A 26121-nucleotide genomic window follows, 5' to 3' on the forward strand; every position below is an offset into this window, starting at 1 on the left:
ACTTGAATAGAAGATGAAAACTCAGGCAATGTAGGGTGACCATGTTCCATCCCGCATGCCAACCAAGGATTAAGAGAAATCAGAGTGAGCATAATGAAGGAGATATGTTCAGAAAAGCTGTCGAATCCTGAAAGCTTCTCAGCCCCTCGTTCCTGTCCCTCCTCAAGACCCGATTACATCCTTGGGTTTCATGAGATTCCTGCATAGTCAATGAGTCTGTTCCTTTTTTAAATGTTTTGTTCACTGATGTATCCCCAGAGCCTAGAAGAGTACATGGCATGTAAGAAGAGATTAACACATTTATTTGTTGAATAAATGACTGAAATTCACCTCTTTTCTTAAGTAATGTAATAGTTTCCATTACTTGCAACCAAGGAGCCCTGACTTAGTTAGTGGAACTACAGCTTTTCCTTATTATCTAGGAATACATTCTAGAAAATGAGGCAAGAATACATTAGGAGTAATACATTAAGTGCTGGAGAATCACAGCTCTTTCTTCCAAAAAGAAGAAGAAAGAAGAAAGAAGAAAGAAGAAAGAAGAAGAAGAAGAAGAAGAAGAAGAAGAAGAAGTAGTAGTAGTAGTTCAGTGAAATATTCCTACAGAGTTTGTAGCTTCTATGACTTTTGACCCAAGGCTGGTGCATCGGTCAGCCCCCTTCCCTTCTCCCTGCTGCCGTCTACCTTCGCAGATGGGGGTGGTCATGTCAAACGGTTTGGATCAATGAGACACAAATGGGAAGGCTTTTGCTTTCATGATAAACTACACACTTAGGGCAGGTGCCAATGCTTCCCACCATCCTCTTTGTCTGCCCTGAGTGTGAATACGATGCTTGAAACTGAAGCAGCCATTTTTGCGGCCACGGTGGAAAGGCCGGGGAATCAGAGTCGCTGGTCCTGGTACTGTTGAGCTACTACACCAATGTGAGTAGTTGACTGCCTTCATTCTTTCTGTTAAGTGGGGAAAAAATAAGTTGCTATTTGGTCAGATACTCTCTGTTGGATTTTAGTTATTTGTACCCAAATGCATTCTTAACTGATTCACCTAGTAAATATCGAACGCCATCCAACAGTGTAGAATATTGGTCAAGAGAAAAGGTTATGGAATTAAAGTGCTTGGGATGGACTCCAGGCTCTGCCATTTTGGGCAAGTTATTCAAGTCTTTGGAGCCATCATTTACTCACTACAAAATGAGGTATGGTAGTATAAGAACGGTCAGTATAAGAACCAATAACCTCACAGGGTTATTGTGAATGTTAAAAGAAATAATTCATATAAAGCTTTGAGCATAGTGCCGGGCACATAATACTCCACCCATGTTAACTAGTAATAATTAATAAGAATAACAATAATAATAATAAACAACTATATTTTTCACACTAAGAAGCAAAAAGCTTTGAAAGTTGGCTGACATTTATTTCTGTCTGGGAACAATGAAGAGCTTGTTAACATGAATGGAAATACTCATGATTCATGACTGTCTGCTTTCACTTTTGGTGTCTACACTGATTTACTTCACCTCTGCAATGGAAGCCAGTGGCAATTTTATACCATCATGAAGACACAGGTAAGTTGGTGATTAATATCATTCTTTCACAGGACAAATCACTACCTATGTGATTAGGCAGAGTTAATACACTTAGGGGTGACAGCTTCCGACTCAAATTTATAATACTTAATATGCTCTGACAGCTGGTAATTGACTAGCAAATGAAAATAAATGTTAAATGAGTCTAGAACTTTTTGCAATATAAATGACTACTTCAATTGCTTTATTAATAAAGCTCCTTTGACATTGAGCTGTGACCTCGTGATCAGCTACAAAGAATATTTGTTATCAATGGCAAATACTCAAATGACTAAATGTGCACATTTAATATAAAAACCATATAAACTAACTGTTCAACATGAATTCTCCTCTTGAGTATTGCCTCCGCTTTAAATGGCTTTAATGTTACACACTTATGAGTCTATAAAGTAGGCCGCATGGATCTACTCAGATCTTTCATTATCAAATATGGCTATTTTAAAATGTTTTTTCTCATCCTCATCCCATGGAACCCCTGCCTCCTTGAATAGACAGCTTCACATACGAATTTGCAGAGAAAACAGAGGCCACCAGATGGGAACTCTCTTAACTTCCTGCCCCTCCTCATAAACTCTCAGAAGAATGACCTCATCTCACAAGAGCAAATCAGACTTGACTGGATCAAGAGGGCTATCCAAAACTCAACTGAAGATCATCTGAACATCTGTGTGGTCCTAAGAATATGAAGAATGCAGGATTCCATCAAGTTCAAAGTTCTTTAAATAGAAAAGATATGTACACATCTGGTGTCCCATTCAAAGATCTTTATCATTAAATGGAAAATACATTATTTTAGGCTATAAAATTTACATGTATCATTAGATAGAAAAAATATACAAATGTTAGAATTCCATTAAATTTTAAGGCCTTTAACATTTATTTTTATTATTATTTTTTAAAGATTTTATTTATTTGTTTGGCAGAGAGAGAGCACAAGCAGGGGGAGCCTAGGCAGAGGGAGAAGCAGGCTCCCCGCTGAGCAGGGAGTCCAATGAGGGGCTCGATCCCAAGACCCCAGGATCATGACCTGAGCCGAAGGCAGACGCTTAACTGACTGATGCACCCAGGCGCCCCATGAAGGCCTTTAACATTTAGATGGAAACATAGGTACCTGTCGTAGAAGATCAAAGATCAACCTGGTTGTCCTATGTCCTTGAGTAGATCAAGAATCAGGTACTGTCCGCAGCTCGCATCTGCGAGACCAAATCCTTTTTAAGTTTTGCTACTCTTGACATAGCTGCTCTAAAAAGGGACTCAGTGTGACGTTCGGGGAGATGGAAATTGCTCTGGATGCCTGCACTGCTGTCAAAATATTTGCTTGAAAATGGCCTTGGTTATTTCCAAGTAATTTTCTTCCTTGGTGAATATTTAAAATTAAATATAGAAAGGTTTAAAGCATCAACATCATGCTATTATTTTTTTTAAGATTTTATTTATTTTTTCGACAGAGATAGAGACAGCCAGTGAGAGAGGGAACACAAGCAGGGGGGGGCGGTGGGAGAGGAAGAAGCAGGCTCATAGCGGAGGAGCCTGATGTGGGGCTCGATCTCATAACGCCGGGATCACGCCCTGAGCCAAAGGCAGACGCTCAACCGCTGTGCCACCCAGGTACCCCATGCTATTAATATTTTTATGCATATTTGTTCTTTTCTGCACTATTAAGAAATTAGAATGAAACTTAAAAAGAAACAATTTAAAGTGAATAATTGAATGATTAGACTTCTTTTTTTTTTTTAAGATTTTATTTATTTATTTGACAGAGAGAGAGAGAGAACATAAGCCAGGGGAGCGGCAGGCAGAGGGAAAGGGAGAAGCAGCCCCCAAACAGAGCAGGGAGCCCGATGCAGGACTTGATCCCAGGATCCTGGACCCCAGCCTCATGGTCTGAGCCAAAGGCAGACACTTAACCGATTGAGCCACCAAGGTGCCCCAAATGATCAGACTTCTGATTTTAAGTTGAAATCGTCCTAAGTTTATGCATGGTATTATAATATCTAATAAATCTTTAGGTCCATATCTATAATTTAATTTAATAGGTTTATAATACTTCCTATGCACTCAGCAAGGTTTTGAGTAGATAAATGAGGTGCTTAAAAAAGAAAACTGAATATATTACATTCATATAGACACAGTTTTAAAGTATTTGAACATTCTCAAGTTGGTAAAAAGGACCAACCATTCATCAAAAGTCCCTTGAAAGTGCCTGTTCAATTTTGCTAGACTTCCAAATAGAGTAAGATTTGTGAGATGACTATAAAGCCTGGAAGAGTCGCATTTTTGAATTTATAACCTTTATATATTGAACACTAATTGTTTAAACAAAATTAAAAGTCTGAGTAGTCCTTTTTATTTTTTAATTTTTAAAAAAAATTTATTTGAGAGAGAGAGAGAGGTGGGGGAGGGGCAGAGGGAAAGGGAGAGAGGGAGAGAATCTCCAGCAGACTCCCCACTGAGTGCGGAGGCCAACGTAGGGCTTGATCCCAGGACCCTAAGATCATAACTTGAGCCGAAATCAAGAGTCGGACACTCAACTGAGCCACGCAGGCACCCCATGAGTAGTCCTTTTTATGCACAAACAGACACTGGCCTACACCAAAAACCCATTGAAACACAAATCTAACTTAACTGCACCCCCACTCACGATTACCTCCTTCCCTTCTAGCATTACGGAAATGATGTCATCTTCTTAGTTACAATGATCACTTCCACCTGAACCCCACTGGACCTGGGTAGGTTGGTCTTCCTTCCTCTCCTGGCTTTTCAACCTTTCTCCACCTGCTATTTCCCACATTCAATCATGGACACGATTCCTCCACCTTAAAACGAACAAATGAAAATCAAAATGACAAAATGTTTCTTTCAAACCTATCTGGTGTCTGCTCTACTTCCCGCTTCTTCACCTCTTACAAGACGTGCCCACCATCCGCACCTGCCCCCTTCATTCCTCTACCTGCCACAGGACTCTCCCATGGCTACCACGACTGCATGGAACCATTCTCGTCAATGTCACAGTGGCTTCCTTTAGTCACTTTATTTCGTGACCTTTCACTAGCATCTGCAGCTTAACCACTTCTCCATTCTTAAACTACTCTCTTCTCATGGCTTCCATGCCCTATCTTCTGACTCTTACTTTCTTGGCCCATCTTTTATTTTGATGATTTCAGTTTACTTTAGGAAGTTTCTAAATGCATATTGTGATATTATGAGGGGTGCTTAATTAAGCTACAATCCAAGAGTTTCCAGCATTCCAATAAAATATGCATAGTTCAGGGTGGTCAGCTGGCATCCTAATCAGGAAAGCCATCCTCCAGAGGCATGTATCATGAGCATTTCTATTATCTGTCACTTTATTAACACCTGATGCTTTGCTAGCTAGCATACTGAATTGCAGAAGTGGGTTTTAACTAGTAGACATAGTGAACTATTAACTAGCATTCTGAATACCTGAAAGGGGGTCTACACAGTGAGATTAAAGGTATTCAAGAGTTACAGATGGGTAAATTTATTTTAGAGCCTCTTTCTATCTTTTTATGAACAGGGCATAAAAAGGTTTTTTGCCTTGTGCTAAATGGGGTTCTATCCAGCTCTGAACTCTGGGGAATTCTAGTTTTTTGATTACAGCTCTAAAGGAAGAAAATCTGCCTCTAGAATTCTAGGCATTTGTCTTGAGTGAAACTCATTCACGGTGGTGGTCGAAGCACCCAAAAGGACAGAACAACGGGACATTCTCAAGCCTACATGAGAAACAGTTCTCGTGAACTGTTTTTAGTTTTCCGGTTAATTAATGTTCAATTTTAAAATGTCAGTGTGGTACAATGTGATTTGTGATTTGATTTCCCTTATAGAATGTGATGAAAAGATCGTGAAGAAAAGAGGTAACCCTCACCATCTCAACTTCTGGCTACCACAGCCTATCAAAAAGAATCCAAGAGCCAAACTGGCTTAGGGACAGGAACCTTCCAGGGCCAAGGCCTTGGCCTCTGTGCTTCTTTATTTACATATAACACTGGGGGCAATCTCACCCAGTCCCATTCCTTAAATAACATCCAAGTATTAATGGCTTCCAAATCTCTCTCCTGGACTCCATGCTATTATAACCAACTGCCCACAAAATGCCTTCCTTTGGATGTCCCATGGCATGTTCAATACTGAACTCGCCATCTTCTCAATCTCACCCGATGCCCCAACTAGCTCTTTCTGTGTCCTGGTATTAGTAGTTCCCAAACACTGGTCCATAAGACTGACTACAAAAGTATCATCTAGGGGAATTTATTAAAAATACAGTCTTAGCTCCCACCGTGATCTTTTGAATAAGAATCTCAGTGTAGATCCTAGGAATCTGAATTTTTAACAATAACCCGAGGTTATTCCAATACGCCACCAGATTTAGGAAGTAGTGCCCTAGATGGCCAAACTGCACCAGCATCCACCAAAGTCAAACACTGAGTGCCATCATGGGGAAGAGGCTTAAAGGGGGAAATACTCAAAAAGAACAGAAGCGAACTCGACTTACTCATTTAAGAGGCAAAAATCTGCCATCTGTGTGTCTTGGTCTATGTTCACTCTTCTTTGTCTCCCTTGGCAGCAATTTTATGGCTCTTATACATTCTGTTTTTCCTTTTCTAGGGAGAGAACTAACCAGTGGTAGTCTCTATTTTCCTCTGTGAGTACCTTTAGTGATAACATTGGAATTCTTTACTTTTATAATTGACCTTATATATTGGTGTTGAACAGTAGAGATGATTTTTTTTCCACTCTGGGTAACATTTCTTGGTGTTAAGAACTTAGGGAAATTTGATTTAGACTGGATCTTGTAGGGGCTGATAGGCCAGTCTATAATTAAGTTCCCAGAAAATCTCTGGAAATAAATGTCACTCCTGACTAGCACTCCAGACAAACATCTCTAAATTGAGGCTGAAGATGTCCCTGACTCCTGAAGATTGATTTAAGTGCGTCTGCCCTGTCTAGTACTATACGATATGCTATCATTACTTGTATACAACACTCCCTTCTCCAACTAGACCGTAGGCATCCTGAAGCCAGTTGCACCACTCAGATTCCTGGGCATAACGTGTGGTATCATGGGGCTGGCAGAGGCCTTCAAGAGTCTAAGCTCCAATGTTCAAATGAGTTTGGGGGCCTTCTCCATGGATGTTGTAGAGTAGATCCTGCAGGACGTCTCAACTCAATGGCTTCTAGTCTGTACATCATAATGGACAAGAAGCTGAAGGAGCACCAGGGACAGAGATAGCTTCTGAGTGCATAAACTGTGAGTGGTGTGATCCTTCAAAGCAGAAGTGCCCGCCCAGCAGCTGGCAGAACCACTGGCCTCTTCCCCTTCCTAGTCATACCACCCTACCCGCCAGGTTACAGCCACTGGGTGGATTTTGAGGGGACACAGACCCAAAGTGACTATGCAGATACAAGCCACTTAAAGAAAAACTATATGCACATTTAAGCGCATTATCACAGAATCTAGTGTGTCCTAGAAGATGATGGGTTATCCTTTCTCAAAGGCTGTTCTGCCAGTCCTTTTGTTTTTGTTGTTGCTGGTTTTTTTGTTTTTTGTTTTTGTTTTGACAAAGCAGGCATTTCCCCACAGAAGCTTGTTTAAAGGGATAATGAGATTCTTTTAGGCTCAGATATGCCTGGGATCAAGTAGGCTTTTGAGCTTGGCTGTTTTCCTGTTGGACCTGCCATTCCTCAGGGGCCCTGTGCTCAAGATCCATAAAGTCAACTTGTAAATGGACTTTTGATTCAAAGTTTTCTTTAGAATTAATTCTCTTCTAGATCAAGAGAAAAATAGTTGTTTTCATCATTGCAAAAGGATTTCTCATAAATATCCAACAAGGCAAAAAACTAGAGCAAATGAACAACGCTTGAAGACAAGGTGCGGTGTCGGCTTCTTGTATAGACGTAAAAGGATAAATTACCAAGAGAAATAGTAGAACCCCCTTCTCTGGGTAATCTTTAAAAAGAGACTAAATTTGCACCTACTTAGAAGGGTTTAAATACGACCTGGAAGAGCTCTCTTCTTCCTGAGAGGCCCTTCCACCAGCCGTATTGGCTTTCTGCCTCCTTAGAACAAACATACTGACGGGCATTCCCCCCACAACTTGGTTTCATGGGAGCTCCCGGCGCAATGCCACACACATACACCCGCAGCCACCATCCCAACCCCGTGGCCAATATTTGCACTTCCATCCAGATAGTTTTGGGATGCTTCATGATGAAGAAATACTCTTTTCCAAGTCCTTGGAAACTATCAAGGTCATGCAGGGAGAGGAGGGCAGTATCTGTCCGCTAATTGGCTCTAACCCTGTAGCATGAAGGAGGTTTATAAAGAGCTTTTCAAAAGTAGGACTATTTCAGTTTGCTCAAAAAATTAAGAAGGCAGATATGTAGGACCATATGGACTTTTTGTGGTGCTACCTTTATTAGCAATCTCGTGTTCCTTATTAGAAGTCTGCAATTGGAGTGTATAATCTATCCATCAGGAGCGTATATATTTTGAATTAGTGGAACTTGTGTAGTTCTTTAGGTCATCTCAGGTCACAATGCCGTGGCCAAGATATGGGTTTCTTAATGTACAGATATTTATTAACCGTAGCACTTATGATAAGAATTGAGAATCAATGCTTCCCACAATAGAAAGCGTGCGGGAAAAACAGGTTCCAGAGTCAGGTATACAGGTATATATAGCTATAGGATTTTTCAATATATATCCTGTTGGCTCTGTTTCTCTGGAGAACCGACTACTACAGCATCAGCGTTGTCTAAAGCTTTCCCGGTGGTTGAAATGTTCGGCTACAGTTGAGAATCTCCGGTCTAGGAGTGCTTCATCCCTTAGGGGGTCCATGGATGGCTTTGAAGAGTCTGTGAGCTTTTAGAACTCACAGACTTCGAAACTGGGCCTGTATGTTTACCATATCTCATTCAAACTCTCAGCTGGTTCTCAGATCCCCTCCCTGACATCCCTGCAAAACCACTGTTTGCTTTTGTTTAAATATCTCTGGTCATGGGAAACACTCTCCTCTCTGAGGAAGTCCACCTCCCCTCAGAACGGTTCTAAAACTCAAACCCCTTGAGGAAACTGAGGCACAAGGAGCCTAATTTTGAATAAAAGAATCACAAAACATTAGTCAGAAGAATACCTAGTGCTATTCATGGGCAAAATTCTTCATCTTATAGAGGGAAAAACTGAGGCATGGAGAAATTAGGTGTCTTGCCCAAATTAACAGTGTTAATATTAGGTATGAGGGGGAAAGCCAGGCCCCCTGGTTCCCTGTTTTGTTTCCTCCCTCCATCGCATGCAGTAGAGTCCTTCAGGGAGGTAACCCACGGTGGGCCACTTCCAAGGAGCAGGGCTGGGGCCTGACTGAGGGGAAACCCCAATTCCCCATCTCGTACCATCACTCCGGAAGGCAGGACTGGAAGGGAGCGGCCCGCTTCCTTTCACGCCGAACGCCTCTCCACTCCCACCAGCCCCCACGTGACTGAAGGTGAAGATGTCAAGAAAACCCAGCTCGGCGGTCATACTGTTGTACAAGGTACCCATTGGGAGACACTGGTCTATCTTATCCCCCAGAAAGACAGGTGCAGGCACCCAAGGGAAGGGGCCAGAAACATGCTCTGCCTCTGGTCCTCTGGAAGGTGGTGTGATGATAAAATAGTGATCTGAAGGTTTAAGATTCCCACATGGATTTATAACTCTGTGTTAAAATTTAAGTGATATTAAAGAAACACTGATTTGTTTACAGTGGAATCAGGCTCATTAATAACTTGGACTCATTATGTTCAATATCTCAATATCTTCCATTTATTACCAAGTAGCTTAATATCTCACTAGGTTGCTTGCTATCTCTGAGCCGGATTGCCTCGTCTACAGATTATGGTTCCTAATATCCAGCTGAGAACCTCAACGAACTGTGGGATGGGGTGAATTACACAACCTATAAAGTGGCTAGTGGGGTGCCTGGCATATAGGACATAGCCGGTCATCGGTGGCTATTACTATTATTACCACAATTATCCAAACGCAAATATTAGAATGACCAATTATTCTCATATATACCTTTTCTCACTGCACAACAGCCTTTTGAAGACAGAGGTGATGTCACAGTATATTCTGAATGCCCCCCGATCCCCGTAAGCATAGCAAATACCCCGATCTGTGCCCACGGCACGAATCAATAAGAACGTAGGTTGAACTGAATCGAAGGAGCCACACCTACCGGGTTAGGCTGTTCTTTCAGGGATATTTCAGATCCAAGCTCTGCCTCGAGGCTGACGGAGTCAATGCATTCCACAAGGGCGTCCTCAGTCACTTCTCCATTGAGGGGGGGCTCCGTGGCACTGGTGCGTTGGGGCTGCTCATGGTGCCCAGTGTCAGTGGTCTCTGCACCCTGGACGGTGGCATTTTCGTGCCCGTCTCCCCTGGCGTCAGCTGCTGTCGGCTCATGTGAAATCATAGCTGATTCACAGTGTGTGTCTGTGTCTTTGGGTGAAAACTCAGTCTCGGGCATCTTGGCAATTTCTGCTTTGTCTCCAGTGGCTGAGGTGTCACCGGCATCGTCAGACATTTTACTATCTGTCAACACGATTACAAACACTTTCTGCTTTAATCTGCATTGTTAAACTTTAATTCCAAAGCCCCAATAATTACATCTGGTAGGGGAAAACCTTCATCTACCAGTAAGGAACTTTATGTACCCTTGAGGTAGGCTGAAATATGGCCCCCAAAGATATCCATAGCCTAATCCTTGGAATCTGTGAATGTTACCTTGCATGGCAAAAAGGGATTTTGCATATACGGTTGATTTAAGGGTCTTGGGATGGGGAGATTATCCTGGGTTATCTGGGTGGGTCCTAAATGAAATCATAAGTGCCCTTAGGGAAAGGCAGGAGATTTGATGACAGAGAGAAGGTGATGAGAGCAGATCTTGGGGTGATGAAGATGAAGGAGGGGCCACGAGCCAGGGAATATGGGTGGCTACTAGAAGTTGCAAAAGTCAAGGACACCATGCTCCCCTCAGAGATGCCAGAAGGAACCAGACCTACCAACACCTTGACTTTAGCTCAGTGAAACTGGTTTTGCACGTCTGACCTCCAGAACTGTAAGAAGAGTAAATCTGTGTTGTAAAGCCACTAAGTTTCTTGTAATTTGTGACAGCAGCCATAGGAAACTAATACAGCCCTACAGCACTAGCTCTAAACTTCCATGGATCTCTTACTTGGTATGTGGGGATATGTATATGGGAACTAGGAGTATTTGTATCTGTGAAATTATTTAACATCACTTTATTAATTATAATTGTAGCAATAATAAGAATAAGCATAGAAAATACCTGAGAGCTTATCAAAAACGACTTGACATTTAGCTTTGCAATGTCATCAGAGATTCACATTGAGAAAGAGACACATGTACATGTAAGTGTGCTTTGTTGGACACCGGCTGGTGAAGGCCTGGGCTCTGTTTGGACAACAGTTTACACAGGGATACACAGGAGGAGCTGGAAGGGAAAGAAGTGCGGTATTAAGTCAAATGCGGAATGTCACCACTGTGAAATTATCTACAAAGCCGAAACTCTTTACGAAGCTTGCAAGTTTTGTTTCATGTAGGACAGCACCACTCAACAGGAGTTTTTGTGATGATGAAAATGCTCTAAGTCCGTACCGTCCAGTGCCGTAGTTAACAGCCACGTGTGCCTACTGAGCGTGCGAGGTGTGGCTGGTGCAGCTGAGCAACTACTTTTTTTTTTTTTTTAAGATTTATTTATTTGAGACAGAGAGTGGGGATAAGGGGAAAGGGAGAGGGAGAGAACCTCAAACAGACTCCCTGCTGAGCGTGGAGCCTGATGTGGGGCTCGATACCATGACCTGAGCCAAAATCAAGAGTCAGATGCTTAACTGACTGAGCCACCCAGGTGCTCCTCCCCCCCCCCAACTTTTTAAAAGTAGGCTCTACACCCAGTATGGAGACCAGTGTGGGGCTTGAACTACGACCCTGAGATCAAGACCTGAGCTGAGATCAAGGGGTCAGGTGCTTCACCAACTGAGCCACCCAGGCGCTCCAGCAACTACATTTTAAATTTTATTAAATTTTAAATGATTTATGTTTGCATTTTACATAGGCACGCGTAGCCAGCTCCTACCTTACTGGATGGCACAGATCTACAAGGCTAGTTCGAGACGATACTTTTCTTAGGCTAGCATGAAAACACAGTGTTCGCACCATACCAGAAGGCAAGTCTCAGTCAAATCAGCGGGTATTTTTGTTGACCTGAGATTTACCAATTGGTCAAACCTCAAGTTGCCGCTAAAGCCACGGTATGTAAGAAGCCACTTAACATACTGGCTACATGGAGTACAGGCTTAGAATCACACACACATGTACTCTGGTCCCTCACAGAGCCGTCCCCAAGGTTATCTGACTATTGCCTTTGCTTGTGCTACCCTGTCTCCCTTGGTGATCACATTCCTTTCTCAGGGTTTCACACACCACTCTCATGTTGTGAGTTTCAAATATATCTACCTCGTTCCATTGAGATGGAACATGAATTAGTGGTTTCCAGAAACTGAAAGGAAGGGGAATGAGTAGGGACTGCTAATGGGTACGGATTTCTTTGGTATGTGATGAAAGTGTTCTAAAATTAGTGGTAATGGCTGTACAACTGTGTGAATATTCCGAAGACCACTAAACTGTGCACTTTCAAAGAGTGAATTCTGTCGTATGTGAATTGTATCTCAATATATTAAGAGTATACATAATACATATAATCTATAGGGTTACATGTTAATAACACTGATATTAAAAAATATTCTACTTCTGGGTAAGTAGTTCCAATGGCCAACTGGACATCTGTTCCCATCCAAATGGAAACCTGTTGTCTTACTGTGAATACTCGTTCTTCCTCTTGACTTTTGTGTTTCTTTTAATGGTACCTAGATTTCCCCAATAACCCAGGCTTAAAACCTCAGGGCTGTCATTAACTAAACCTTCACTCTCTCAGGAATATATAACATCAATAGTTATCACTTACTGAGTGCCTATTAAGTGCAGTCTCCTTACATGTATTCTGTCCTGTGAGTTAGATATTACAATCTCCATTTTACAGATGAGACAACTGAGGCTGAGAAGTCACACTTTCAGTAAGCAGATTTGAGATTTGAACCCACATCTAACTTTGAAAATGAACCATATCAGAACTGTATCTGCAGTGCCACCAGCCTCTCCTCTCACATTCGCCGATTGCCCAAATCCGAGAAGCTCTTGATTCAGAATTCATGTCTTATCTTTTACCTCTCTCCTCACGGCCACCCCTCTAGCTCAGGTTCTCACATGGTTCACGTTGATGATTTCAACACTGGGTTCAGCCCTCCCCATCCTGTTCCTACATCCTCAGGGCCTTCCCACCTACTGAGATGAGGCCACCAGCTTTAGCTGGCATCCAAGCACGTCTGCACTCTGACCCCACCAGCCTTACTCCCACTGATCCCTTCCAAAACGAGACAATGTCGTATCTACACAATGCCTGACATTCACACGGCTGTTGGTTCAATATGCTGTTTTTCACACATTTAAGACCCAGTTAAAATAACCACTGCCTCCATTGTTTGTTCTCCCCAACTGGGTATTATTTTTCTTCCTCTGACCTGCCAGAGTGCTTTGTGTCTGTCTCACCTTGGTTAGAGGTGTTGAGGGTTTTCCTATTATAGTGCACTATAAATACTGTGAAGACAAGGGTCTTCCTTATCTTATTTTCGTATTTGATATAGCACTCAACACGGCTTCTTGATCATAGTGGGAAGCTCAGTGAGCATGTGTGTTGTTCTATTGATATTTTTGGAGACTTAAAATTAAAATGTAATTTGGATTAGTGTTTTTGTATTTCTTGTCAATACCCAGTAGTATGATGACTGGATTGTAGTTGTACCGCTATGTTTCTAGCAGCATTATTTACAACAGCTAAACTATGGAGGCAGCCCAAGTGTCCCTCAGTAGATGAATGGAAAACGAAGATGTAAGATCGATTTGATCGATCTACCTATCTTAGCCAGAAAAAAGAAGGAAATCCTGAAATCTTGTCATTTGCAACAACATGGATGGGGTTAGAGTATCATGCTAAGCAAAATAAGTCAGTCAGATAAAGACAATACCATATGATTTCACTCATTTGTAGAATTTAGAAAACAAAACAAAAAAAAGAGAGAGAGAGAGAGAGAGAGAAACCAAGAAACAGATTCTTGACTATAGAGAACAAACGGATGGTCACCAGAGGGGAGGAGGTGGGGGATGGGGGAAACAGGAGATGGGGATTACCGAGGACACCTGTGATCATCACAAAGTGATGTCTACAATTGCTGAATCACTATATTGTACACCTGAAACTAATATAACACTGTATGTTAACTATATTGGAGTTAAATTTTTTAAAAATGTAATTTGAAATGAAAGCAAGCAGAAAATGCCTTTAGCCCGTTTACTACCCAAGACCTACCTTACAGCAAATGGTTCCAAATGATCCACATTGTCTTTCCTTCTTCCTTCACCTCCCAATGAACTAAGTTAGAATATGTCCTTCTATACAAAAATCCTCGAATTCAGTAATATCACTCCTGTAATCAAGTCTACAGGTGGGAAAGGCAAAAAAATGCATACTTCCCTTTAGCTGGCATAAAAGTTGAGGACATTTAAGGTGGGAAATGGACTGTCAATGAGTACGGCCAATGCCTAGTTGAAACCGTAAAGAAGGAAACAAGGCCACTGTACAGAAAAGGTAGTTTGGCCCTTGACAAAAATGTTTGCTGACCCACGGTCTAGAACATTGCTTGGTTGCCATGACCTGAACATTTTTCTTTTTCATCCTAGCCTCGCCTGGGTCCTAGGGGCGTAAGGAGAATGGGTCCGTGAATAAATGATGCTCCGGCATCACTCCGTTCCCACTTCGTATTCATCGTATTCATCAGTAGCTGGTCATAGGCACTGTCTGCTAGTTTCATTTCTTTGTCAAGACTCTAAGGCACTCCAAACTATTTCACTTTTCCACAAGCAGGGACGTGAGAATAAACCTGGTTATAATAAACATTCACAGGCAAATAAAAAGCATTTTGGACACTTTCTGATTATGCTTTGCCCCAGATGTGTCGCCATGCCCTTCATAATGTGCTCGGAAATACTCCAGCATCTATTGTGTGACACACGCGCAGCGTAGGTGAAATTTGCAGCCGAGGGGTGGATGGTTCACATCTGAGGTGCCCTATTCAGTTAGCATTCAAAATCTGTAACTGGGTGTCCCCCTCTAGAGAGGGTTTCACTAACACCCTCTTTAGTCAGTGCTAATTAGCACAAGGGATATTAGAAACCATTTCTCACCGGTGAAATGGGAAATGCTTACGATATGTGGATTGGCGAGCAGTCGTGTACAGGTGCGATCTGACCTTCTACTCCCAGGGCGTAAGATGATACTGAGTACAGCAGCTTAGCGCTCCTTGAGATAGAGATTTTCTAGTTATGCTCTGATTGCGGGAGCACCCCAAAGCCTGACTGGGCTAGCTGAGTCCTGCCTCTAGAGCAGTCCTTGCCAGAGGCCCTGAAGGGTGGAGAGCACGGACTTCATCAAGCTTCTAAGAACCAGCTGAGGGTCAAATTGCCTCAGATCCGTTTGCCTTAACTGTAGAAAATTTGGCTGTGACACAAACCTCTTTTCCCTGCAACTGCTCTGCATTCAGCCGGCAAGAGGGAGCCATCCCTTCAGAAATACCCCAAATCGGCTGTAAGGTGTTGAGCCCATACTGTTAAAAATATTTACAGACTACTTATACATTTCAGAGACCGTATTTGTACATCAGTTTGATAATAAAAGTGCTCACCAGAATATTCAGTCCTACTTTAACTGTATCTTTAATCTCTATTTACTTTTACCTGTTACAGGTCTCCATTTTCTCTAAACCAAAACCAAACCCCCAAATCTTCTTTGTTTGTTCTGGTAGGCCTTCCTTTCCTCTGGGGGTTGTGACAGGAGGGATGAAATCAGTTTCAAGACTGTGCCCCTGTATCTGAGACCGTTAGAAACTGTTGTCCTAGACACACGGCTGTTTGGGCACAGTGACTTTTGGAGTCCACCCGGACGACAGCTGTGACACATGCTGTTTCCTGGGACAGTCCCCATCTCGGCCTGGGTGTCCCAGAAGCAGTCAGACATAAATCTCTCCCGAGGTAGGGTTGGAAACACGCATCACCGCAGCCTGTCTTGTGGCTTTGATGCTAGCGAAACTCAACCCACAGAAACAAGGAGGCTTCTTTAGAAAACTCCAAGGAGAGGAAGAGTAGCATATAAAGGAGCCTTTGTGGGCTGGGAATAAGTTAGTTTTTCATGAGTAAATTCATTCATCACCTAAAATGCTCCCAGAATTATGCTGGGAGCAGCAACGTCATGGGCTCCAAAAATAAGTTTCAAACGGAAGACATGGCTACTATCCTTCAGAAAATGACTGATCTGTTTTCATGTTATCCCTGGTCAATGAAGGTCCAGGAAACCACTTCAAGCTAACATGCAATGGTTAAGTGAGGATATAAAACGGCACACCAAATAAGGGAAAGACGTGCCGGAATTAGACTGACCTCGTGCGAAGGAGAACCTTGACAGTGGCTTTGATAGGAATACTCTGGCATGATGGGATAAGAGTCTGTGCCAACGGCCCGCATCAGGGGTGAACTCTAGAAAACCGGGATGAACGTGGCCCGGCCAGGAGGCAGTACAGAGGACTGGCAGGGCAGATGGCTGGGGGCGGGGGGGGGGCGGTACTCTGAGGTGGAGAGGGCATGCTCTGGTCCCACCATCTCCTTGTGGGTGCACAACTCACTCCTGTTGGGCTTCCTCACTTCCTCCTCTGCAGAGTAAGACTGGACAAAATGATCTGGATACTTGGTTCCCAAACCCCAAAGACTGCAGGGCTGGGACCAGTCCATGATGATATAGGAAAATCAGGACAAGATCTCAAGTTTTTCATTAACCTAAATTTATTAAAGGACTGACTTCATCTTGCAGGTTTAGCCTCCATGCTTTTCTTGGTATTAAAATCTTTCATTTTATGAAATAGTGCAGCGGACGGATATTTTTTAAATGGCCTCATTTGGCAAAATATGAATTTGGTAACACGACACCCTAGGTAAAATCACTGCTCCCAATTTTAAAAAGGGCTGGACAGTGAGGCACAGGAACAAACACTCTGGATGAGAGGCTAATCAGCTCCTAAGAGCTCCTGCCTATGAAGCCCCAACCTGCTTCCTCCCATCTAGCCTCCACCGGTCTCCTATGTATTTTTCTGAAACACAGATGGGACCTATTTGCTTCCCTGTTTAAAAACAACTAGGTTTGGGACACCTGGGTGGCTTAGTCGGTTAAGTGTCTGCCTTCAGCTCTGGTCATGATCCTGGAGTCCTAGGATCGAGTCCCGCATCGGGCTCCTTGCTCAACTGGGAGCCTGCTGCTCCCTCTGCCTGCCACTCCCCCAGCTTGTGCTCTCTGGCAAATAAATAAAATCTTAAAAAATAAATAAAAACCATTAGCTTAAACACCTTTGCATGACATCTGTGGTCCCTCATGGTCCAGCTCCGATCTCTTTATCCGCCTCTTGGAACTCTTGACACCTTACGCTCTCGCCTCTGCAGACTTTGCATTAGTGCCCACAGCTTGCAACCACTCCCACCTCGCGTTTGCCTATCGGCTTCCTCTGCCTGGGCCGCCCTGCCTTCAACTGCCTGGCACACTCCTATTCCTTTCTCCATGTCTAGTGTCGCTTTTTACTCTACAATTTTCCTTAATTTCCCCCACTCCTTTCCCAAGAATTAATTGCTCTGTCTGTGGAAGATGCTGGTGTGTGTCTGCGTGATACTTTGCACGGACTTCTACAGCATTTATAAGGAGTACCTGTCTGTGTCATTTCCTCCTCCTCCAGGACTGTTACCAACAAGCACTTAGCTTGGGTTCTGACCCTCAGATGTTTACAGAACTGAAACATATTGTTTGATATTGGTCCAAAAGAAAGAATATTTGACATAAGCCAGACTTACAAATAAATGGCTACTTATATGGGCTGAATCCTTGGTATTCTAGAAGGCTCCCTGTCACCCTCAAATTCCTTCTGCACTGGCTCCCTTGTGTTTCAAATACCACCCTGGAAGTTTCATTCCTTTGCTTAAAGCTTACAATGTAAGGAGTTATCAAAGTCTTTCCCGAGCTCAGGCTCTGACAGAGGAAAGGAAGGAGGGAGCAGGGGGTGAATATGGGTGAGGTTGGAAAGGGCATTAGGAGGAAAAGAGGACAGAAAGAGGCCTCTGAGGAGAGAGGCTGTCTCCTCGGTTACCTCGGGTTGGGGTTCAAGAGACATCGATTTTAGAAGCCACCTGCTCGTACCCCTAACGTTCAGGATGGGAACTGATGGGATTAAGAGGGTACAGATATACAGCCCTCAGCACGGACAGAGATGTCTTTCTGCTCCAGGAAAGGGCAGAGAAGTTCAGGCGCCTGATCTGACATGGCTGGAAACACTCACCAGATTCCAGGGCAGAAAAGGAGACAGTGGGTGAGGGGTGGGGCCTGGGGAGCTGGGGGTAGGCTCGGCCGGGGGCTGTGAAGCCAGGTGGTACTAGCTTAGGGTGTTGGCTGAGGTGGAAGAGCAAGCTGGGCTGCAAGAGGAGAGATGATGAAGTTGGGTGGGAGGTCAAGGCCAGAGCTCCGGTTTTCTGAGGCCAACGGCAGGCAAACCCCGGGATAGAGGCCTTCGCCTTATGGGGACCCACTCCCTCTGTGCCCCCGGCGGCGGGGGCCCTGTAGCCTGCCTCTGACTCGGACCTGGGACACGGGGAGAACTTTCTCAGCCTTGCTTGGTGCCGGGACCGGATACTTGGAGAGCACAAGGCAGGCTCCGCGGAGGTTCACGCCGGCCGAGGGGGCAGACCCCGAGTGCGGGCGTGTGGGTGTGTGCATGAGCGTGGACCCGGAGCGACACACACTCACACACACACACTCACACGCCCGCACCCACGCAGGGCCCTCGGCCGCGCCGCCGGCGCCTCCCCGGACCTTCGCCCCAAGGTCCGGTCCTCCCGGGTCCCGCGCCCGGTGCCAAGTCCCTGCGGATGGCTTCCCACTAACGCAGCGGGCAGAATTCGGAGGCCAGGACAAGGAGCGACAGCAGGGTCTCCCCACCACCCCGCTGCGGCTGTCCCCGCACTCCGCCGCCCGCCCAGGGGAAGGGGATGGGGAGAGGGTGCCCGGGGCTCTTACCGCTCCGGCGGCCGAGTGCGCGCGGGAGCGCCCGGCGGGTCCCGCCCCGCCACGTCGGCAAGGCCGGCGGGGACGCGGCCGGAGGGCGGGCCGGGAGGGGGACACGCGGGAGGCCGGCCGAGCTGCCCCGCCCCGCCGCCGGCCCGGGGGGAGCCCCGCCCCGCGTGCGGCCGGCGCTGGAGCCCGAGCGGCGGGGCGGGGATCCTCCCTGGGAAACTTGGCTTTTCCCGCTCTGTGCCCGCGGGGAGAGCCGGAGGGCGCCACCCCGACCTGGGGCAGGCCTCGGGGCTCCCCGCACCCGTTTCCTGCCTTTAAGGGTGCCCGGAAAACCCCGCGGGCAGTTCCCCTGAAAGGCGTCGCTCAAGTTCAGCAAGAGTTTACGATGCCCGGATTGTGCGTTCAAGAGCTTTTCCTTACCTTGCCCGAGGGAGTGCAATCTGATTTAAAACCGATCAGCTAAACAAAAACGCTTTCTAGAAGGTCAGTTTGGAAATGTGAATCAAAATCCAAAAGCATTAGCTTTGGCCCAGGAATTCCTCATCCGCAAATTTGTCTTAAGTAAACAGTCAAATGTGCGAATATGTATGTACAAGGGTATTTATTGTTGTTTATGCCCGCAAAAACCCGGACATAATCCGACCCACAATAAAGGATTGGTTAAGTAAATTATAGCAGCCTCAAACAGTCGCGTATGCTGTAGCCATTAAAAATTATTAACTATCCATTTGATCTGTTGACAGGCAAAGAAGGCAGGCCATCGCCAAATTCTAAGTCGATACCGGAGGAAGTTTACAAAAAGCGTATGTAGAGTGCAAATATTTTCTTGTAAATACATCTGTGTGTGTGTGTGTGTGTGTGTGTTTATATATATTAGGGAAAATACAATTTTAAAAACAGTGATTCTTTCCGAGTTCTGCAATTCTGAGCGTTAGCAAATTTTGTTAAAGAAGGTACGACAGGTGTGTTTGGGCGTAGCATGGACACAGGCACCGTGAATGGAACTTCTGCGCCTGCCGCACCTGCCCTCCCTGCTGCGCCGAATGGCCAGAGCTCAATCAGACGTTCCCTTTTAAGGGCTGGTTTCCTTTTCTCCTTTGACCCAAACCACACCTTTCCAATAGAAGACTATCAAGTAAGCAACTCTAGCAACAAGTTTCGGGGCTGACTGCAAATTATGCCCTTTTACTTAACTGCGGCTGCTTCCAAGCCCATCAGGTTTTACTTCAAAAACTCTTACTTTTTGCAACTTAAAAATTCTTTATTCATTTAAAAAATTCCAGAGTCTTTAAATCATATAGAAAATCAGAGAATAATATTTCAAGTACTTATTTGTGTAAGGAAAAAAGTAGAGAAAATTATGACAATAGGTAGATTGAACAACTTTGTGTCACATTTATTTTAGAACTTTCTTTTAAAAGAAAAAAAAATGTTAAAGATACGTCGGAAATCCTTTCCCTTGCAGCTCCGCCTTCCCTGAAGGTGACCCCTGTCCTGAGGTTGCTGTGTATCCTTCCCACCCATCTTTCCATACTTTACTGCACATACTTTTATCCATATGATGTAGGAAAGATGTTAGGGTTTGAAGCCGACGTCCAAGAAAGAATTCTGGAGACGTCTTTGGTGCAAAAAGGTAGTTTTATTAAAGAACAGGCACAGGGCCCGTGGGCAGAAAGAGTTGCACTGGGGTCATGAGAAGCGGCCCATTATATACTTTAACGTTGGGAGGGGGTTCGGGTTCTAAGGAATTTTGGAAGCACGGTTTCCAGGACTTTGCAGGGGTTACCTGTTGTTGGGAAAGGGTCATTTATTACTAATAAAAACCTGAATCACGAGACCCTTCAGATGTATATCGGCGGGTCATATGCTTGGGGGATGATTGCCAACATGCATCTTGTGGAAATTTCCAAAGGAATTTTTATATGTTAAAGTGGACTCACAGGATCCTGGGGGGTTGGGTAAAATTGCCTTTTGCTCTTAGCAAAGTATTAACATTGAGGCAGTTGAGTCCCTAGAGAAATGTCACTCTGCCTGTTTCAAGGACTTGTCAATGGGCTGTAGATAGTAAGGAAATTTAATAATTTTTCTTCTACTTTTGTTTCCCACATCACATAGATACTAAATAGAAGTCTTTTTTCAATGTTTTAAAATTGTATAAATAACATCCTATACCTTTGTTTACCCAACCTTATATTTTTGAGAATCATTTATGTTCATACATGTAGATCTAGTACTTTGATTTCAAGGTCTCATAGGATTCCACTGTATGAATATCCATGACTTATCTATTCCCCAATTGATGGACATTTGATGTATTTCATGTTTCACTGTCGCACAAGTGCTGCAATGGCCATCTTTGTGTATGCTTTCTGGTATCTCAGGTGAGAAATGGAATAGCCCACTCATCTTAACTAGATATTTGAAATTGTCTGTCCTCCTGTGTGGTTCAGCTGAGATGGGGGAGCTGAAGGGACTCCATAAAAATCTGCTTTTTCTTCTTTTCCCGCTTCTATTCTTGCTAGGACCTGCACCCCCACCTTACATGTGCCTCATGTACAAATAATACATGTCCTCTCACTGGGGGCAAGGAGTTAATGATTTCTTCAGTCTTCAGCACGATAGATAACATCTCAGAAAGGACTGGGTGAGAACGACCAGACAAACTGTATTGTAGACCACTAGCTCTATTCATCTCAATGGCAAGACCCCCAGGCTCCAAGCAACATGGGACTTATAGAGGACACCTGGACCCTTGTCCTTGTTCTGACCAGTTCTCGGGTGCCTGAGCAGACACGTACACTAGACCACAATCCTCAATAAAAACTCCAGACCCCGAACCAAAAAAAGTCTCTCTTTCCTTTTCCTTTCTGAGTCTCCCAGATGCTCTATCTGTATCTGCACTCTCTCCCTATCCTTAATAAACTCTGCTCTCACTCCTTCCCGACCCACATGTGATTTCTATCCTGCACATAGCCAAGGACCCTCTTGGCTGGTCCTGTGGGACCCCTTCTGGATTCTTGGTCCCAGCCTGCCTGCATCACAACCATTCATTAAACAAAACTTTTTTTTCTAAAGTTTTTATTTGTTTATTTAAGTAATCTCTACACCCAACATGGGCCTCAAACTCACGACCCTGAGATCAAGAGTCACATGCTCTTCTGACTGAGCCAGGCAGGTGCCCAATTAAACAAAACTTTTTTGAGTATCTACTATGTACCTAGATCTGCTTCAGATGCTGGGAATACAGTAAGGAGTAAAGCAAAGTCCTGCTCTCAAAGAACTTACATTTGTTGAAAGGGAGAGACCCTAACTAGATAACGTATCAGGTGGTGGCGTAAAGCAGGATACAGTGTCCTTAGGTCTGGAGAATGATGGGTGGGAGCCGCTGTGATCTGGGAAGGCCATGACAATGAAGTGACATCTCAGTGTAGACTTTAAAGAAGGGAGTGAACAGTGGTGATACGTGGGGACATTTCAGGCAGAGAGAACTGCAAGACCAGGGTGGGAACATGCCTGGTGCACTCGCGGAACGGTAAAGTGGCCAGTGTGGCTGGAGTAGAGGGAGGGTGGGCCAGAGTGGAAGGAATGAGGCCATAGAGGTAGCGGACTCTAAGAGATGAGGCAGACTAGGCTGTGCCTTGCAAACCACAGTAGGGATTTTGGCTTGGACTCTGAACGAGAAGAGAATCCCTACAGATTTTGAGTAGGCGTGTGCCGTGATTCTAGTGTCTGATTCTAACTGGGGTGGGAGAGGATGAAGGTGGGTGGGTGGAGGGCGGGGCAGAGGCAGACAGACCAGTTAGGAGGCCACTGCGGTTATCCACGTGAGAGATGACTGTGGATTTGGCCACCATGGGAGTGGTGGAGGGCATGAGAGGTGTTTTTCTTATGGAGATATTTCAAAGAAACACCCAATAGAATTTGGTCAAGGATTGGATATGGTTTGAGGAAAAGAAAGAAGTCACACAGTAGTCCAAGAATTTTGACCTGAATGACTGCAAGAATAGAAGTATCACGGGGCACCTGGGTGGCTCAGTCAGTAAAGCGTCTGACTCTTGCTTTCTGCTCAGGTCGTGATCTCAGGGTCACGAGATTGAGCCCCACAGCAGGCTCTGCACTGAGTGTGGAGTCTACTGGAGATTCTCTCTCCTTCTCCCTCTGCCCCTCCCACTTGTACTCTTTCTCTCTCTCAAAATAAATAAATAAATAGATCTTTTTTTTTTTTTTTTTAAAGTCTCACTTATTGAGATCAGGAAGAATGCAAAAGAGGCAGGTTTGGGGTCTGAGGTCGTGAGGATTCATGCATTTGATTTTCAACAAGAAAAGTTTAGCAAATGTTTAGCAGGCAGTTGGATGTAAGAGTCTGGAGTTCAGGGGAGAAGTCTGGGCTGGAGATAATAACTGGGGAATCAGCAGCAAATCGATAGTTTTGAAGCCATGAACCAGGATGAGAATGCATGGAGTTACAGAAGAGAGGAGGGTCAAGACTGAGTCTTGGCTGTGCCAAGTCAGATAAGGAGGACCCAGAAGGAGACTGGTAAGGAATGTAGTGATTTAGCACGAAGTTGGGAGGAAGGTATGTGGAAATGAGAATGGAGGAAGGGAGTATGGGGTCCCAGAAGCCAAGTAAGAAAACCTTTCAAGATCCTTTAACTGTGTTAAATACTGCTGAGGGTTCTGATCAACACTGAGAATTGACCCTTGGATTTGGCAATGTGAATTATTAACAAGAACCATTTCTCTGGAGTGGTAGAGAAAGAAACCTGATTGGAGTGGGTTTGAGAGAATGGAAGAAGAATATTTAGAGACAGTGAGTAAAGTGACTTTTTCAAGGAGTTCTGGTGTAAAGAGGAACAAAGATGAAGAGATTGGGAGTTCAAATATGAGAGAAGTTGTAGCATTATATGCTAATTAGAATCATACAGTAAAGCAAAAAAAAATGATAATATAGTAGAAGAAAGATCATGGCTAGAGTGAAAGAGTGATTTTCTTGAGTAGACAAGCAGGAATGGAATTCAGTGCTCAACGGGCAGGAGTTGGCTCTTGACAGAGTTCATTCAGGAGATCAGAGGAAAGTACAGGTAGACAGGTACAAGGAGGCTAGTAGAGTTTTGGGGGGAGGATGAGGAAATGCTCTTCTGGTTGCATTTATTTTCTGCATGAAAAATGAAGCATCATCAGCTGAGAGAGGAAGAAAGGAGGTGTTGGAAACATAAGAGAGGGAAGGAAGTATAAAATAGAGCAAACAGGCTAGGGAAGGGGAGTAGAAAGGATAGTAGGATTGCTACTCCCTCTTGAGGTTGGGACCCAGTCATGAATTTTGAGTAAAACAAGTCAGCATGGATGTGTATTTTCTCCAATTGCAACCAGCTGTTCAAGCTCCGTGTGGTCAGTCCGGTGATGAGTTGAATTTAACCTGGGTAGAGGAGAGAGGAGGAAGGGAGTTGAGGGTGAATGCAGAGGGATGATTAAAAGGCTGGATCATGACCTTTCAGTCCAGTGCAGTGGGGCCAAGGAATTATTGGCAGTAGAGGGAAAGAGTTGGGGGTGGTAGCTGGAGAGTGGGATGCTGGCGGTTGAGATTACGGAGAGGGAACGGCCATTGGTAATAATAATATCTAGGGTATCATGAGGAAATGCCTGGCTGGGGTACGTCACAGTATACGATCACTAGAGGAGAGAATATCCAAGAACTAAGAAGCTGGGGGAATGAAAGAATCTCCACATAGCTACTGAAATCACTAGAATTATGGCAGGGGCGGTGTTGCACTGGGACTCTGAGCGGTGCTGAAATGCTCAGTGAATGAGGGAGTGATGGACCTCTGTGGATGACTGCACACAGGAGGGGTAGGTTTCAAGGGTTGGAGGGAGAAAGATGATCTGGAAGTGGCGGTAAGAGGGTGGCTACATCGCCTCCAGGCCCTGAGGTGTGAGGGGTGCAGTTGAGGACAATATGGACCACTAGAGGGGGTGTGTTCAGCATGGCCTTTAGATCTCAGAGTGCCCTGGTCCTTTGCAACTAGATCGCCTAAGAGCTTTTATTTTTATTTTATTTTATTTTATATTATATTTTATTTTATTTTATCGAGCTTTTACAATAATACAGATGCCTGTTGCCATCCGAGACCATTTAAGTCTCTGAACACGTGTGAGAGCTCCTGTTTCCTCACATTCTGACCAACATTAAGTATTACCAGATGTTTTAATATTTGTCCATCCCAGGTGTATACAATGGTGCCTCCTGGTTGTCTTAATTTGTATTTTCCCATATTCTAATGAGGATGCATTCCTTACATGTTTGATCTACTTACTTTCCTGTTGTCCATCTGTTTATATCCTTTGCTAGTTTCGCCCCCATTGGGTTTGTTAGTCATTTTCCTATTGGTTTGTAGGAACTTGTTATATATTTTGGATATTAATCCTTTTGTGGTTATATGTGTTGCAAATATCATTTCCCTGCATGTGGCTTGCCTTTTTTCTTTTTATTAAGCAGATTTGGATTTTAATATCAATATTTAAGTTACCAATTTTATTTCTAGTGGTTTGTACATTTTATGATATAATTTTCATATAGGCTGTTTTAAAGCTGTTGGTAGACGCAAGTCTTCATTGATTGATTTTCCAGGAAAAGAGAAAGGCAGTTTTTTAAAAAGTAAATATCATCAAAATGTTTTGCTCTGTCTGTACTGGGGTAGTGTATTTGCCATTCTTAGACTGTTATTTTACCCATTTTACTATGACACTGTTTTTTTTTTTTAAAAAGATTTATTTATCTATTTGAGAGAGAGAGAGAGCAGGGGGAGGAGCAGAGGGAGAGGGACAAGCAGACTCTGTGCTGAGCATAGAGCCTGACTCAGGGTTTGATCCCACAACTCCGAGATCATGACCTGAGCTGAAATCAAGAGTTGGACGCTTAACCGACTGAGCCATCCAGGCACCCTGACATTGTTCTATTTTTTAAAATAAAGCTAATGCATGTACCTAGTAAAAAAATTTTAAAAGGACAAAAAAGCATAAAATGGTGAATAAAAATCTCTCTTTCCTTTGGTTCTTCTGCTCAAAGGTAACAGTTTCTTAAGATTTTTATGCATATACCAGAAAAAAAGATTTTTATGCACGTACCAGCATATGTATGTAGACGGTGTCAGTGTCCTGTGGCTGTCATAACAAATTCCCATAAACTGCGCGGCTTAAAACAACAGAGAGATTCATTCTCTCCCAGTTCTGGAGGCCAGAAGTCCAAAATC

General features: G+C 44.0%; 1 protein-coding gene across 3 annotated transcripts in view; it reads right to left on the minus strand.

Annotated features, from left to right (window-relative positions):
- Positions 1–18951, minus strand: part of FAM114A1 (family with sequence similarity 114 member A1) — a 67513-nt gene extending 48562 nt beyond the window's left edge. For 2 of the 3 annotated variants that reach the window (XM_008701400.2, XM_008701399.2), the window contains exons 1-2: positions 10934–11084; positions 9821–10176 (exon numbers count right to left, since the gene is read on the minus strand). In XM_008701400.2, the coding sequence (XP_008699622.2) occupies positions 9821–10168 (348 nt within the window). In that variant the 5' untranslated portion in view covers positions 10169–10176; positions 10934–11084. Of the gene's footprint in view, positions 1–9820; positions 10177–10933; positions 11085–18877 lie in introns of those variants that run through there. The other variant, XM_040625220.1, reaches the window with a different exon arrangement.
- Between the last annotated feature and the right edge of the window lie 7170 nt (positions 18952–26121).

This window comes from Ursus maritimus, unplaced genomic scaffold (assembly GCF_017311325.1).
Source record: "Ursus maritimus isolate PB19 unplaced genomic scaffold, ASM1731132v1 scaffold_8, whole genome shotgun sequence".
NCBI lineage: Eukaryota > Metazoa > Chordata > Mammalia > Carnivora > Ursidae > Ursus > Ursus maritimus.